The sequence below is a fragment of the Sinocyclocheilus grahami genome, unplaced genomic scaffold, assembly GCF_001515645.1.
Source record: "Sinocyclocheilus grahami isolate Dianchi unplaced genomic scaffold, SAMN03320097.WGS_v1.1 scaffold230.1, whole genome shotgun sequence".
Classification (NCBI taxonomy): domain Eukaryota; kingdom Metazoa; phylum Chordata; class Actinopteri; order Cypriniformes; family Cyprinidae; genus Sinocyclocheilus; species Sinocyclocheilus grahami.
The window spans coordinates 383825-399321 of record NW_015505409.1 but is presented as its reverse complement, the minus strand read 5'-3'; the positions used below and the strand labels follow the sequence as shown (position 1 = coordinate 399321).

The following is a 15497-nucleotide window of genomic DNA, read 5'->3' as shown; positions in this document are numbered from 1 at the left end:
TTTAAAAGTGTCCTTTTCTGTTTGTTGTCCTTTTCTTTACTGTCTTGTGGAATCCTCTCATGCTCATTGGATTTCAAAAAGCCTAAAGCTTGAGTATTTATTGCATGCTAATGTTCTTTGTTTGGAAGTATTTATTATTGTAGTTTTACTGAAGCGTTTTACGCAGAAACATCATTTTCATCAAAAAGAAGCATGCATGATTTTGCATCTCAGAAGAGGGAATGTAAATAACTGTGTGAGAACTGTATAAGAATTGAAGCTGTAATAAAAGTTTATACCCCAGACACAACGGCCTCTGTGCATTTTGTATATGTATTTATATATCTTTTTTTGGGGGCTGGTGCATTTAGTTTGAAATATACAGAGGTGCCAAGTTCAAATGTAGAGCCTCATGTTTTTTTTTTTGGGTTTACATCTCACTCAGTAATAAGTTATATATATTTATTTTATTAATATTTTTTTTTTTGGTAATAATTTGCAAACTTAACTGACCACTTAACAGTCCATTGGATCTTTTACACTGTCCAATAACCTGTTATGTTAATTTATATTTTATATATGCAGTTATATTTACAATCATGGTTGGTATGGAAATTTAGAATTGAAATGTCTTCTGTTTTTCTGAGTTGTTTCAGCATAACAAAAATAATTATTTTGCTACTATTTGAGGGCAATTAAAAAAAATTACAGTGAAAGCGGTGGGAGAAAGATACGTTGTTTAATGAATCTGGATCCATCTGTCACCCACCTCACATTTTGTCCCTCTTTCTTTTCTCTTCATCCCTCTTCTCTTCATCTGTCTCTATTCTCTCATTACTGCCTCATCCCATCACTTACTCTATAAAGAATTGCGAAGAAGATTCTGCTGGCTCAGATCAGAGCTAACCTCTCCTCAGCATCCGAGCTGGACACCAGCTCCGATGAGCAATCAGAGCGCACGAGAGAAGAGCAGAAGAAGAGCAAGAACATTGACAGAACATCAGAGACAACAGAAGAGGAAGGTGAGCGATGGCCATTACCACGGGTACCATGGGGAATTATAGACCTTATAAATCCTATCTCAATATATATATATGCGGTTTCTGATAAATAACATAGCCAGCCTCTGAAACTGAAATGTTTCATGTAGTTTTAAGTTACTTTTTGTAACTAATTTAAAAAAAAATTTTAATAGTAACAAATCTGCAACAGATTAGTCAAAGTTAAAAATGTTATTAGAGATTGTATACATATAGTTTTATTGTTACATGAGAACAGTTTTTCTGCAGATAATGATGACTCGGACCGCAAAAGAAGGACGTTTTTTTTTTTAGCGTGTATGATTAATGACAGAATTTTCCTTTTTGGGTGAGATATCCCATTTAAAAAAAAAAAAAAAAACATAATTAATTATTAATGGAATGATTTTAAGCTGAATTGAAAATTAGTGTTTTGTCTGTCTGTTGTAATTTTTTTTCCCCCCTTTCATCCGCTTTAGGTCATATTAGTGTCCGAGAAACCGGCTCATAGCTTCACACCATTGGTTCTCGAGCAAGATGATGCAACACATAAGCCTGTGCTGCAAGTGCACTTGCACTTTCTGAGCAAACTCAAACCTCACCAGCGAGAGGGTGAGAGAACTTTTGTATTAGAGTGTAATTATCCACAGAGATCTAATCTCACCATCGTCAAGTTAGTACAGAATTCCATAAAGAGACAGAAGCCATTGGGACCGCTTAAGTCAGAGTCCTGCATTGGGTCAAACACTAATATTTGATGTAATTGTTTTAAAAAAATATTTTGTATTTGCAGGGCAATTTGTGGGCTGTGAGTCAAATTGCAGAGGCTGTTTTTATATGTCAAATAATGTTCATTGTTTTTTTTATTTATACCTTTTATGCTTCTCAAATGTATTAAGTCACCTCTTTTTGACAATTTGACAATATTGGGTGCAGAGATGGTGCGTGTTTACCAATAAGGACCAGTGCAGGTTTCTGGCCTGTGTAGTAATGTTGTTAAATATTCTTAGAATTTTAAATACATGCTTTCTATTTGAATATATTTTGAAATGTAATTTATTCCTGTGATGCAAATCTTAATTTTCCGCAGCCAGTACTCCAGTCTTCAGTGTCATACGATCCTTCAGAATTCATTCTAATATGCCGATTTGCTGCTCAAGAAACATTTTTATCATCATCAATGTTGAAAACAGTTGAGCTGCTTAATATTTTTGTGGAATTTGTTTTGGATTTTTAGATGTATAGAATTGTTTTACTTTCACTTTTGATTAATTTAATGCATCCTTGTAGGATAAAAGTATTTGTTTCTTTAAAAAAAATCATTACTGACTTTTGAATGGTGTTGTATTGTTCAAGGCTTGTCAGAGGATATGCCTTATAATATTTAATCATGACATGAGAAGTTAAGTCAGTGTGTATTCCGTCTAATAGTAGAACGCAATCAGTGGATGGGTGATTGCTTGTTTCTCATATTAATATATACATGCGTTTATAAAGCAGCATTGTGAAATGCAAGTCAGTGATGTGACAAAGCGACAGCGTGTGGTGGAGATGGTTTGTGTAGTGTGTATGTAAGTGTATGTGTTAATGTTTTTGTTAGGTGTGCTCTTCATGTGGGACTGTTGCTGTGAGTCTGTTCAGAGTGTGAAGGCGACTCCAGGCTCTGGCTGTATTCTGGCCCACTGCATGGGTCTGGGAAAGACCTTTCAGGTATGGGGCACGTGACTATTCTCTCTTTTTTTTTCTTCTGTAAAATCAGAAAGTGTGGCTTTCACAGAAAGCGTCACTGTGTATTGTGTGTGTTTCAGGTCATTGTGTTCCTTCACACAGTGCTGCTATGTAAAGAGCTGCCACTGAAAAGGGCTCTGGTGGTTTGTCCTCTCAACACAGTGCTGAACTGGAGGAGTGAGTTTGACCAGTGGCAGAGGGGCTTGAGACCCAACATACTGTGGGTCAGTAGAATTCTCTCACTTCCTTTCTCAGGTGACATTAGTTAGTGTTTTGATCTAGATCATGTTTGTCAGATATTCACTACCATTCAAAAACTTGGGGTTGTTAAGATTCTTAGATGTGTGTTATACTCACCAAGGCTGCATTTATTTGATTATTTGAGTCAAAACAATAATGTTGTGAAATATTATTACAGTTTCAAATAACTATTTTCTATTTAAATATATTTTAAAGTGTAATTTATTCCTGGGATGGCAAAGCTGAATTTTCAGCATTATTACGCCAGTCTTCAGTGTCACATGATCCTTCAGAAATCATTTTACTATGCTGATTTGGTGCTCAAGAAACATTTCTTAGTATTGTCGATGTTCAAAATGCTTGTACTGCTTATTCTTATTTTTGTAGAAACTGTGATATGTTTTTTTTTTTCTTGCTGAATAAAATCTAATTTCTTACTGTGGTCAGTGAGTCAGAAAGTTGTAGAACTAGCTGACATATGGGCTTTTTTCAGAGTGTAATCTTTCACTGTGCGGCTTTGTTTATTGTATGTTGTATGTTGGTGGCTTAAAAGAATAGCTCGCCCACAAAAATAAAAATGGTCAAATTATCATTTCTTTTAGGGTTTTCTTTTGTAAAGCTGTCCTATTGTTTCAGTAAAAGCTCTCAAGATAGAAAGTTAACCTAGTGTTAAATAAATCCATTGTTAAAATAACCATTCGATACAATTTCAAATAGGTAAAGCCAGTGGACTTTTATGGAGCTTATTTTGGACACTTAATATCACTGACCACTTTTGTAGATGGAGTCTAGACATTCTGCGAAGCATCATCTTTTTGTGTTGTACAGAAGAAAACAAAATGCAAAAAAATCAAACGACAATGACATCTTTAACATTTTTGGGTGAATACAAAATGTATTTACATCAGTGCAAAATTTCCTAATTATGCCTTATGCAGAGAATTCAGCAAAAACATCATAAACATGCTGAAAAATGACAGTTTTCTTGTCATTGTTGAATCTGGACTTTTAGCTGCATGTCTGATCATTTTTCCGATTATCTCTTCTCTCTTGTTTCTCACACAGGTGGCAGAGCTGGCCACGGTGAAATCTGTGGGTGTTCGTGTTGAGCTCTTGAATGACTGGTTTACGAATGGTGGTGTGATGATCATGGGCTATGAGGTTTTTCGTATACTGACACACACAGATAGTGCCAAATACAGCAAACACAAAGAAGCCTTCCGCTCAATGCTCCTGGATCCAGGTGAATTCATCTTAGCAATCAAATACTAAGATATGGCCACGGTGAAATCTGTGGGTGTTCGTGTTGAGCTCTTGAATGACTGGTTTACGAATGGTGGTGTGATGATCATGGGCTATGAGGTTTTTCGTATACTGACACACACAGATAGTGCCAAATACAGCAAACACAAAGAAGCCTTCCGCTCAATGCTCCTGGATCCAGGTGAATTCATCTTAGCAATCAAATACTAAGAACAGATATATATATATTTTTTTCAACTATTATTTTTAAACCATTGTTTGGTGTGTTTATATGTTAGGCCCTGATCTGGTGGTATGTGACGAGGGTCATGTGCTTAGGAACGCAGACTCCAGCATCTCAAAAGCCATTCGAGCTCTACGTACACGTAGGAGAATCATATTGACAGGAACACCGCTTCAAAACAACCTTACTGAGTGTAATCACCTTTCATCTCCATATTGTGAAAAATGACTTGCTGATTAATTTGTCTGACTATATTTTTTTATGTTTATTGTTCTAGATCACTGCATGGTGAACTTCATTAAGGAGAACCTGCTGGGTTCTCTAAAGGAGTTCCGGAACCGTTTTATTAATCCAATTCAGAACGGTCAGTGCGCAGACTCCACCCCTGCTGATGTCAGACTGATGAAGAATAGATCACACATCCTCCATCAGTTGATGTCAGGATTCATCCAGGTGATGAAGAGAGAGAAAGAAATAGAATACAGCTAAAGGCCATGAAAAAAAGTCTGAATGTTTTGTTTTTGTGTTGCAGAGACGGGACTACTCAGTCTTGATGTCCTGTTTGCCGCCAAAGCACGAGTATGTGCTGTCAGTCCGGATGACGCCTCTGCAGTGTCGTTTATACACACACTATCTGCAGAACTACACAGGTCAGAGTCTCAAAAGCACAAACTAGAGCTTAACTAGTACTGCACCAGCACAAAAAATGTTAACCAGTAGAGATTAAGCAAAGAGTTGCTTTCAAGGTATGGCTGATGCTAAAAAAATATAATTTTTTTGCTAAATAAATTTCATATAAAACACTAAAAACTAAAATTACTGTAAGTGTTGCAAATGAAAATTTAGGCATCATATAATTATAATGTGCAATAACATTAAAATGTACAAAAATATTTATTTTGAGATTTAACAGGTGTTAAATTTAGTAGAAATGAACCTTGTCAACTTCAAAAGGTGGCAAATATAATCTAAATGTAAAAACAGGAGAAATGAGCATTCATTCACAAATAAATATCTTATATTGGCTGATATATTAATCTAGTATTGCATAAAAGTACTCTTAGATACTGACATGGTTAATAATTATTAAATCGTTCTTATATCAGATGTTTTTATGAATTCAAATTAAAACATAAAAAATAAAACATTGTCACATTAAGAATTTTGTCAAAGCACCTAACTGGCACACACTGAGCCAACGGATTGATAACATAGTCACAAAAAATGTCTTTGTTTTAGGGAAAGGAGCAGGTGTGAACAGATTGTTTCAGGACCTTCATGTTCTGAGTTTGATATGGACTCATCCTTGGTGTCTTAAACTTGCTCAGCTGAGCAGGAATAAGGTACATACACGCACTCATCCAGATAACACTACTGTTCAAACGTTTGGGGTCAGTGAGATTTTTTTGAATACCTTTGTTCAGCAAGGACACATTAAATTGATCAAAAGAGAGAGTAAAGTAATTTATGATGTTACAAAATATTTCTATTTCAAACAAATGTTATTCTTGTGAATTTTCAATGCGTTAAAGAATCCTGAGAAAAAATGTTTCATCGTTTCCACAAAAAATATTAAGCAGCACAACTGTTTTCAAAATCGATAATGCAAAGAAATGTTTCTTGAGTATCAAATCAGCAGATTGGAAGAACTTCTGAAGGAGCATGTGGAACTGAAGACTGGTTTACATTTTTTTTATGTATTAAATAGAAAAGTTATTTTAAATTGGTATATTTCGCATGTTTGTGCAGCATTTCAGTAATAAATCTGTTAATACATTCAGTTACTCATTACAGCAGCTATTTTGATTGCCTTGGTGAGCGTATGAGTTGTAAAAACATTTTAAAATCTTACCAAACCCAAACATTTGACTAATAGTGTACACGCATCATGCCTCATTTTTACAAACACCTTATTAATGGTCACTGATTTTTCACTGATTATTTCTTATGATATGAAAACCAGTTACTGCATTTTTGTGTGTGATGCAGGGGAAAGAGGAAGAGCCGGCTCCTGTCTTCACAGGTCTGGGTGCAGGTTTGGTCAGCAATTCTGTAAATCCAAATGAATCTGAAAGGTACGCTGTGTTTTATATCAGATTTGAATATTTCCTGTACAACCAATGTGCCTCATGTTTCTGTTCAATACGAGACATCAAAGCTAGAGTAACTCTGAATTGAAGAGGTAAAAAGTATTTCTAAACAATGTAAAAGCATTAGAGAATCTTTGGTTTTGGGAGCAATTGGTAAATGTGAGCCTGCTGTGTGTCTTGACACAATCACAGCCAATCACAACATAGTTGATGTCTAATATACAGTTATGTGGAACCAATGAAACATCTCCTAGAAGTAAAGTCTAAGTCTCCTCCATGCCAGACCAGGTTTGCTCTGATGGTTATAATTCAAATGTGTCTGTCTCACAGGAGAGATGCAACAAGCACAGGTTTAGTGGGTGATGGAGAGAGAAATACTGATCCAGTCTCCTTGGTCAGCAGGTCCAATCAAAATCCACAGAATCCAGATGTCACAAACACAGCCACAATGGAAATTTCTGGTGGGGAAGCTGGTGTGAAAACAGTCTCTCTCTCTCTGTTTCCTTTAATCTGCCTCTCTTGTGGTTTGTCTCATTCTTAGTGTCTCTCTCTGTCTATTGTTCAGGATTTGTTGTGGGTAACGGGCCATCTTCCAACTGGTATCTGCCGTTTGTAACAGCGGCTGATGCCAAAGTGCTGGAGCATTCTGGGAAATTGCAGTTGCTACTGGAGATTTTACACTGGGCAGAGGAACTACAGGACAAAGTGTAAGGATCACGTTCTTGAATAGAAGTAGCGCTTGTTATAAGCTTTGTGTTGGTGGTTATATTCATATAACCCACAGTTCAAAAGAAAATGAATACTTTTAAATGAATGAAAAACTGATAGTAAAGACTTTGCCATCACAAGAATGGATTACATTTTAAAATACTCGAATAGAAACAGTTGTTTCAAATTTTAATAATATTTCACAATATTACTGTTTTACTGTATTTTTGATCAAATAAATGCAGCCTTGATAAGCATAGAAAACTCCTTTCAAAAATCATCCCAACCCCAAACTTCTGAATAGCAGTGTAGATTAAATGTTTGTCAGTTCAGAGGGACACTTAGTTTTTATGAATGCTATTTGCTTTTTTCAGGTTGGTGTTCAGTCAGTCTCTGATATCACTGGACCTTATTGAGAGTTTCCTCCTATATGCAGATGAGACCAGGGGGAAAAAATGTTGTCCATACAAAGGTAAATAAGCAGTTTACACAGGGGATTGTTTGAAATGTCTTGTTCATTTAGCATGGTTATGCAAAAGAGTTTGTGTTTGTGTGTATTGTCAGGAGAGAAAGCATGGGTTAAAAATAAAGATTATTATCGTTTGGACGGCAACACCAGTGCTTGTGCTCGCAAGAGATGGGCTCAAGAGTTTAACAACACTAAAAACATAAGGTATACTCAAAAAGTTCAACGTCACATTTAAGGTGTCTGCATTTCCTGTCCTGACTCTTGTGGTTTCCTCTGAAACAGAGGAAGGTTGTTTCTGATCTCCACTCGTGCGGGGTCTCTGGGAATCAATCTGGTCGCTGCAAACCGGGTCGTGGTGTTTGACGCTTGCTGGAATCCATCATATGACATCCAGAGCATCTTCAGAGTCTATCGCTTTGGGCAGAAAAAAACAGTATATGTGTACCGTTTTCTGGCTCAGGTATACACATACAAATGACAGATAGTATGGAGGGCTTGAAGTTTGTAAAAAAAAAAAAATTATATTTCTCTCTCTCTTTATATTTATATATATATATATATATATATATAAATTCAGGCTTTTTTATATTTTAAAGGTGATGTTCTCTAGTGGATTTATTTTATCTTTTTTATTAATTATTTTCATTTTAGAGATACTTTTTTTTAATTTGTTTTAATTTTTATAAAGTTTTAATCGATATATTTTAAATATATACTATATATATATTTCCAGTATTTTATACTTTTTTATTTTTGTAGTTTTAACATATACTGTATATGTGAAGCTATTTTCTTAAAATATTAATGCTGCCTTTTTTTGGGGGGGGAGTAGGGGACCATGGAACAGAACATTTATGAGCGGCAAGTTGCAAAACAGTCACTGTCCTCTCGTGTTCTGGACCAGCAGCAGATTCAGAGACACTTCACACACAGTCAACTGAATGAGCTGTACCGCTTCCAGCCAGACCTACGGCCCAGTGAACACACGGAAACGCCTGTGGTAAGCACACATAAATGCCTCTGCTATGGTACAGACATCAAACAGACACACAGATGACTGTAAGCTTTTGTCTTCCAGGATGACATGTTGGCTCAGCTGCTGCAGAGCTGTGGGCAGCTCATAGTCAGTTATCATGAGCACAACTCATTGTTAGACCACCGGGAGGAAGAGGAGCTGAGCGAGGAAGAGCGCAGAGCAGCCTGGGATGAATACCGTGCAGAAAAGGTACCCACGGCAAATCTTAAATCAGTGGTTTTCAAAGTGTGTTATGGATCACCCTCAGGTGGTACACATCGCAAACGTGCTACTTGATGCCTAAAACCCACTTATATATATATATATATATATACATATATATATATATATATATATATATTATTTACATTTAGTAATTTAGCAGACTCTTAAAAGCGACTTACAAATGAATATAATAAATTATATATATGCCAGGAGAATGTTACCTGCCTGACTGCATCGTGCCAACTATAAAGTTTAATGGAGGAGAGAAAATGGTATAGTTATAAGCCCCTTACTATCAGTGAAGGGAAGTCTGAAATTCTTCAGTGTACCAAGACATTTTGGACGCTGCTGTGCTTCCAGCTTTGTGGAAATGTTTCTATTCCTGCATGACACCTCATGCACACCAGCCTATTCATGACTTGTCTCTTTCAGGCCTCTGTACAGAACTCCAATGAACTCACCCCCAGAAATGCCAACCAGGCACTACAGGTAAAATGAGTTTTCACCTCTGACCTGACATTTAGCTTTCTGTGTGTGTATGAAACCGGAATTCTGCAGTGCTGACAGTCAATGTCTTTCTCTCCTCATTCATCCTCAGCAGGCTCTGGCTTCTCTAAACTTCGCCTATACAACCAAGAGTGTTCCTTCAACTACTTCATTGCATGTGAAACAAGGCAATGCCGAAGGTTCTGCTGCTTCGGTCACTTGTAACAACTCCAACATCACATTTCGACTGGAGCATCCCAATGTGGTTTTCTCAGTTCCAAGAACAAACACATAAACCGATTCCCCTCTCCTCCTAAAGCATCGTTTGTGTTGGGCCTGATATAAATAAGCTGCTGTAAATATCGGCAATATGAATGTAGTTTTAACATTAGACCACTGAATGGACTGATGACGTTCAGGCACATGTTTTAAGACCTCAAAGCAACTGTGGTGTTGTCAGAATTTCTACTGCGTAAATTTGAACCTTAAAGCAAAACCAATTCCTTGCTGTATTGAACGGTGTGTCTGAGAACTTCTGCGTTTCTAGCTACCTCAAAACCAGTAGAAGTATGAAGAGAAGTCCTCAGCACAAGTATGTGCTTTTGGACACGATGGGGGTTCAGTAGCCGGTATACAAAAAGACTTGCCAGTTTTGTTGCTAATACGTTTTGTGTTTAAATATTAAAAATACTAATTTTTTTTATTCAAGTTTAAAATTCGAAAGCTCAATCTGTGTTTACATGTGAGCACTCTTCCCTGTTCAAATGTTTTGTTTGTAATAAGAAAATAGAAGAAATAAAAAAGCCACTTGCGTTGTCCTGCGGGGGCGCTGTTTCTCTTATTCCTCTACTTCATTACTATGGACTCGTTGCTCCAGTCACAGATTGTCCAGAGATAGAGAGACTTGTGACGGTCATCGTGATGCTTCTGACCGCGTGCCTCCGGCGCTGTGCGCGGCTTCTCCACTGGATCCCGGTTACGATCGTTATTATGGTCGTGATGTGGTCATACTACGCATATGTCGTGCATTTCTGTTGGAGTAAGTAATATTTTTTGCGAAATCTTTAAAGTTAGGTGTTTAATGACGTAGATTTCTCGTAGTGTAAAAAAAAGGCTGATATCAAAATGTAGGTGAAGAAACCGGACTTAATGAAACCTTTTGTTTTTGTGTAACGTTAACTGTGTTTCTCAATTTTAATGTGAGACAGCTGTGTTTGTCTGCTACAGATTAAAGTAGTTTTAAGGGTTAACTTGATGCATATACATTTTTTTAATGAATTTCCAATCAAATTTAGTTGTTCAAAATTAATTACGCCATTCCCCATCACAACCCCAACCCCTAATAATGTTAGTGCGAAAATCTGAAGAAATAAAAAAAACATTTTGATTCAGAACAATTGCAAACAAATACAGAACTCAATAGTCACTCACGCAACTGAAAAATGAAGCCTGTATAATTACTGACCTATTCGGTGCAATATTTGTGGGTTTAGTAGAAGTGCATTGCTGTTATAGAACATACAGATTATTGTAGTGATTCCAGGTAGGAAGCTTGTGTTTTTGGTTAAAATTATGTTTCACTCCCCAGTCTCCTTTTTGTTTTGGAAGGTCATTGAGCATCAGAGTTCTGAATCTCTATAACTCGAACTCACCCCCAGAAATGCCAACCAGGCACTACAGGTAAAATGAGTTTTCACCTCTGACCTGACATTTAGCTTTCTGTGTGTGTATGAAACCGGAATTCTGCAGTGCTGACAGTCAATGTCTTTCTCTCCTCATTCATCCTCAGCAGGCTCTGGCTTCTCTAAACTTCGCCTATACAACCAAGAGTGTTCCTTCAACTACTTCATTGCATGTGAAACAAGGCAATGCCGAAGGTTCTGCTGCTTCGGTCACTTGTAACAACTCCAACATCACATTTCGACTGGAGCATCCCAATGTGGTTTTCTCAGTTCCAAGAACAAACACATAAACCGATTCCCCTCTCCTCCTAAAGCATCGTTTGTGTTGGGCCTGATATAAATAAGCTGCTGTAAATATCGGCAATATGAATGTAGTTTTAACATTAGACCACTGAATGGACTGATGACGTTCAGGCACATGTTTTAAGACCTCAAAGCAACTGTGGTGTTGTCAGAATTTCTACTGCGTAAATTTGAACCTTAAAGCAAAACCAATTCCTTGCTGTATTGAACGGTGTGTCTGAGAACTTCTGCGTTTCTAGCTACCTCAAAACCAGTAGAAGTATGAAGAGAAGTCCTCAGCACAAGTATGTGCTTTTGGACACGATGGGGGTTCAGTAGCCGGTATACAAAAAGACTTGCCAGTTTTGTTGCTAATACGTTTTGTGTTTAAATATTAAAAATACTCATTTTTTTTATTCAAGTTTAAAATTCGAAAGCTCAATCTGTGTTTACATGTGAGCACTCTTCCCTGTTCAAATGTTTTGTTTGTAATAAGAAAATAGAAGAAATAAAAAAGCCACTTGCGTTGTCCTGCGGGGGCGCTGTTTCTCTTATTCCTCTACTTCATTACTATGGACTCGTTGCTCCAGTCACAGATTGTCCAGAGATAGAGAGACTTGTGACGGTCATCGTGATGCTTCTGACCGCGTGCCTCCGGCGCTGTGCGCGGCTTCTCCACTGGATCCCGGTTACGATCGTTATTATGGTCGTGATGTGGTCATACTACGCATATGTCGTGCATTTCTGTTGGAGTAAGTAATATTTTTTGCGAAATCTTTAAATTTAATGACTTAATGACGTAGATTTCTCGTAGTGTAAAAAAAAGGCTGATATCAAAATGTAGGTGAAGAAACCGGACTTCTTTTGTTTTTTTGTTTTTGTGTAACGTTAACTGTGTTTCTCAATTTTAATGTGAGACAGCTGTGTTTGTCTGCTACAGATTAAAGTAGTTTTAAGGGTTAACTTGATGCATATCAATTTTTTTAATGAATTTCCAATCAAATTTAGTTGTTCAAAATTAATTACGCCATTCCCCATCACAACCCCAACCCCTAATAATGTTAGTGCGAAAATCTGAAGAAATAAAAAAAACATTTTGATTCAGAACAATTGCAAACAAATACAGAACTCAATAGTCACTCACGCAACTGAAAAATGAAGCCTGTATAATTACTGACCTATTCGGTGCAATATTTGTGGGTTTAGTAGAAGTGCATTGCTGTTATAGAACATACAGATTATTGTAGTGATTCCAGGTAGGAAGCTTGTTTTTGGTTAAAATTATGTTTCACTCCCCAGTCTCCTTTTTGTTTTGGAAGGTCATTGAGCATCAGAGTTCTGAATCTCTATAACTCATTCAAAAGTTCATTTATGTATATATTCTAGATATTATCAGATGTTATAAGTGACTGTGTTGACTCTTGTTCATATTTGTGACAGTCCTGCTGTCCTGTTCAACGCAGAGAGGTATGTAGTCTTTGTGTTTGAAAATATGCAGTTCTAATGTTTGAATGAATTGACATTTGCTTCCAGTTATTTTGATTGATAACTGTTTGTGTATATTCTCTCTGTCAGTGGTGTTCCTTTGCCTGTTCCATGTCTGTTTTGGAATGTTCTCGTGGTCATTTTGGAAAACATTGTCCACTCCACCATCCTCTCCGTCTGTGGAGGTACAGTAGCATTATGACGTGATGGGTTTTTACCCTCTCAAAAAAGTTCCTTTTCTGGACTTGACACCCATGGCTTTTGTTTTTTGTACACATACCATGGAATAACCATTCTTTGAAGTGCCTAACTTGGAGTAACGCATTAACAACATTTATGACTATCTGATACCATATCTGCAGGGCCATAACTGCCAGAAAATGAGGGGGATAAGGTCACCCCCACCCACCAAATACTCGGATATGCCCAAAATTTCCTACTCAGAAAAAAGGTACAAAAGCTGTCACTGGGGCAATACCTTTGAACCTTATTTACCCCTAAAAGGTGTGTATTTGTACCTTAAAGGTACATATGAGTACCTGAAGTGTGCATATCAGTATCTTTATTGTATGTATTTAGTACATTTTGAAAGGACTAGTGACAGCTTTTATCCCTTTTTTTTTTCCCCCTGTGAGTGTTGATGCTGCTCTGCTGCAGTCCATTATGCACCACCTTGTTGTTAGGATGACAAAAAAGTTTATAAGTTACCTTTTTATGCTATCTGTTCAGCCTTGGTAGACTAACAATGCTCATCAATGTCAAAATGATTGAGATGGCCAATCAAATCAAAGATGACAGGCTTTACTGTCCAAAGAATCCGATCATGAAATACAGTTTGACACATTGTAAAAACGATTGTGAGGAACTATGTAATAGCTAAACATATAATATAATATTTTATATACTGTTTTACAATAGAAATGTAAATAGTCAGATAATAGTAATGTCCAGTTATTCAGACTACTTGACTTTTTACTCGGATATGCCCAAAATTTCCTACTCAGAAAAAAGGTACAAAAGCTGTCACTGGGGCAATACCTTTGAAGCTTATTTACCCCTAAAAGGTGCGTATTTGTACCTTAAAGGTACATATGAGTACCTGAAGTGTGCATATCAGTATCTTTATTGTATGTATTTAGTACATTTTGAAAGGACTAGTGACAGCTTTTATCCCTTTTTTTTCCCCCCCTGTGAGTGTTGATGCTGCTCTGCTGCAGTCCATTATGCACCACCTTGTTTGTTGTTAGGATGACAAAAAAGTTTATAAGTTACCTTTTTATGCTATCTGTTCAGCCTTGGTAGACTAACAATGCTCATCAATGTCAAAATGATTGAGATGGCCAATCAAATCAAAGATGACAGGCTTTACTGTCCAAAGAATCCGATCATGAAATACAGTTTGACACATTGTAAAAACGATTATGAGGAACTATGTAATAGCTAAACATATAATATAATATTTTATATACGGTTTTACAATAGAAATGTAAATAGTCAGATAATAGTAATGTCCAGTTATTCAGACTACTTGACTTTTATGTCAGATGTTTTGAACTAGCATTTATATGATTCATGTAATTCTTAATTGAACGTAATTGAAATGTTAATGAAGTTTTTTGGCACATTAGGTGTTGGATGAAATGTGTGCAGAATATCTTTTAAATATTTTAGAAAGTGTTATTTGCAAAATAGTTCAGATTACAATTAAAATTAAAATCCTTTAATTGTAATCCTTTCAATAAAATACCCCCCCCCCCTAATTTTCATCATGTTTGACATGGTTATGGCCTTGCATCTCTGTACCATAGTACAGTACACAACCTCAGTACGTTTTGGCTAAGGGAATTAAAGTGCCCCTATTATGGGTTATGAAAGATTCATATTTTGGTTTTGGGAGTCCCCTACAACAGGTTGACATGCATGCAAGGTCAAAAAACACTTTCATTGTCTTATAATATGCATTTATGTTTACCTTACTTGCTCAACGACTCCCAAACGATTCGTTTAACGATTCATTTTTCCAAGCCCCTCTTTTGCGTGACCCTAATCTGCAGTGATTGGTCCGATTGGTCTCATCTTTTTTCATCTTGCCTGTAATGCCTGATAAAGCAGAGTTTGTGAGCGCAGTGCTGCTTTGTGTACAGCGTTACTGGGGAAACGGCTTTTTTACGCTCCAAAAGCGGCACCTAGTGGCAAAGAATGAATTTGCATTTTCATTCAGACCAAGGAAAAAGACCAACAAGTGGGCGGGCAATATGCTAATATTTCATTTTGACTTCAACAAAACGTCTTGGGATTCGTTTTAAAAACGACTCGTTTCAATGATTCAGAGTCGACCCTTTCTTTTGAGAGACAATAACTTTATACGCGGTGCACTTTCAGATTTAAAACTTGGCAGGATGTTTTCATTCACTTAGAGCTGTAAGTCAAGTCAAGTCACCTTTATTTATATAGCGCTTTTAACAATACAGATTGTGTCAAAGCAACTGAACAGCATTAATTAGGAAAATAGTGTCAATAATGCAAAATGACAATAGTAAACACTCATTTTTCAGTTAAAGACAGTTCATCATTGAATTCAGTGATGTCAACATCCAGCTCAG

General features: G+C 36.7%; 2 protein-coding genes across 2 annotated transcripts in view; both read left to right on the top strand.

Moving 5' to 3' along the window:
- atrxl (ATRX chromatin remodeler, like) overlaps nucleotides 1-10129 on the top strand; it is a 30289-nt gene extending 20160 nt beyond the window's left edge. Inside the window, exons 9-28 of the mRNA XM_016288325.1 lie at nucleotides 847-1001; nucleotides 1269-1312; nucleotides 1478-1610; nucleotides 2599-2708; nucleotides 2807-2950; nucleotides 4032-4209; nucleotides 4508-4645; nucleotides 4730-4905; nucleotides 4985-5102; nucleotides 5692-5795; nucleotides 6442-6527; nucleotides 6873-7015; nucleotides 7108-7249; nucleotides 7625-7722; nucleotides 7815-7923; nucleotides 8002-8179; nucleotides 8552-8719; nucleotides 8798-8944; nucleotides 9392-9448; nucleotides 9558-10129. Coding sequence (XP_016143811.1) covers nucleotides 847-1001; nucleotides 1269-1312; nucleotides 1478-1610; nucleotides 2599-2708; nucleotides 2807-2950; nucleotides 4032-4209; nucleotides 4508-4645; nucleotides 4730-4905; nucleotides 4985-5102; nucleotides 5692-5795; nucleotides 6442-6527; nucleotides 6873-7015; nucleotides 7108-7249; nucleotides 7625-7722; nucleotides 7815-7923; nucleotides 8002-8179; nucleotides 8552-8719; nucleotides 8798-8944; nucleotides 9392-9448; nucleotides 9558-9740 — 2611 coding nt within the window. The 3' untranslated portion in view covers nucleotides 9741-10129. The remainder of the gene's footprint in view (nucleotides 1-846; nucleotides 1002-1268; nucleotides 1313-1477; nucleotides 1611-2598; nucleotides 2709-2806; nucleotides 2951-4031; nucleotides 4210-4507; nucleotides 4646-4729; nucleotides 4906-4984; nucleotides 5103-5691; nucleotides 5796-6441; nucleotides 6528-6872; nucleotides 7016-7107; nucleotides 7250-7624; nucleotides 7723-7814; nucleotides 7924-8001; nucleotides 8180-8551; nucleotides 8720-8797; nucleotides 8945-9391; nucleotides 9449-9557) is intronic.
- A 1896-nt stretch (nucleotides 10130-12025) lies between these two features.
- The window catches only part of zdhhc15a (zinc finger DHHC-type palmitoyltransferase 15a), an 18979-nt gene continuing 15507 nt past the window's right edge, over nucleotides 12026-15497 (top strand). The window contains exons 1-3 of the mRNA XM_016288214.1: nucleotides 12026-12161; nucleotides 12850-12876; nucleotides 12985-13079. Coding sequence (XP_016143700.1) covers nucleotides 12044-12161; nucleotides 12850-12876; nucleotides 12985-13079 — 240 coding nt within the window. The 5' untranslated portion in view covers nucleotides 12026-12043. The remainder of the gene's footprint in view (nucleotides 12162-12849; nucleotides 12877-12984; nucleotides 13080-15497) is intronic.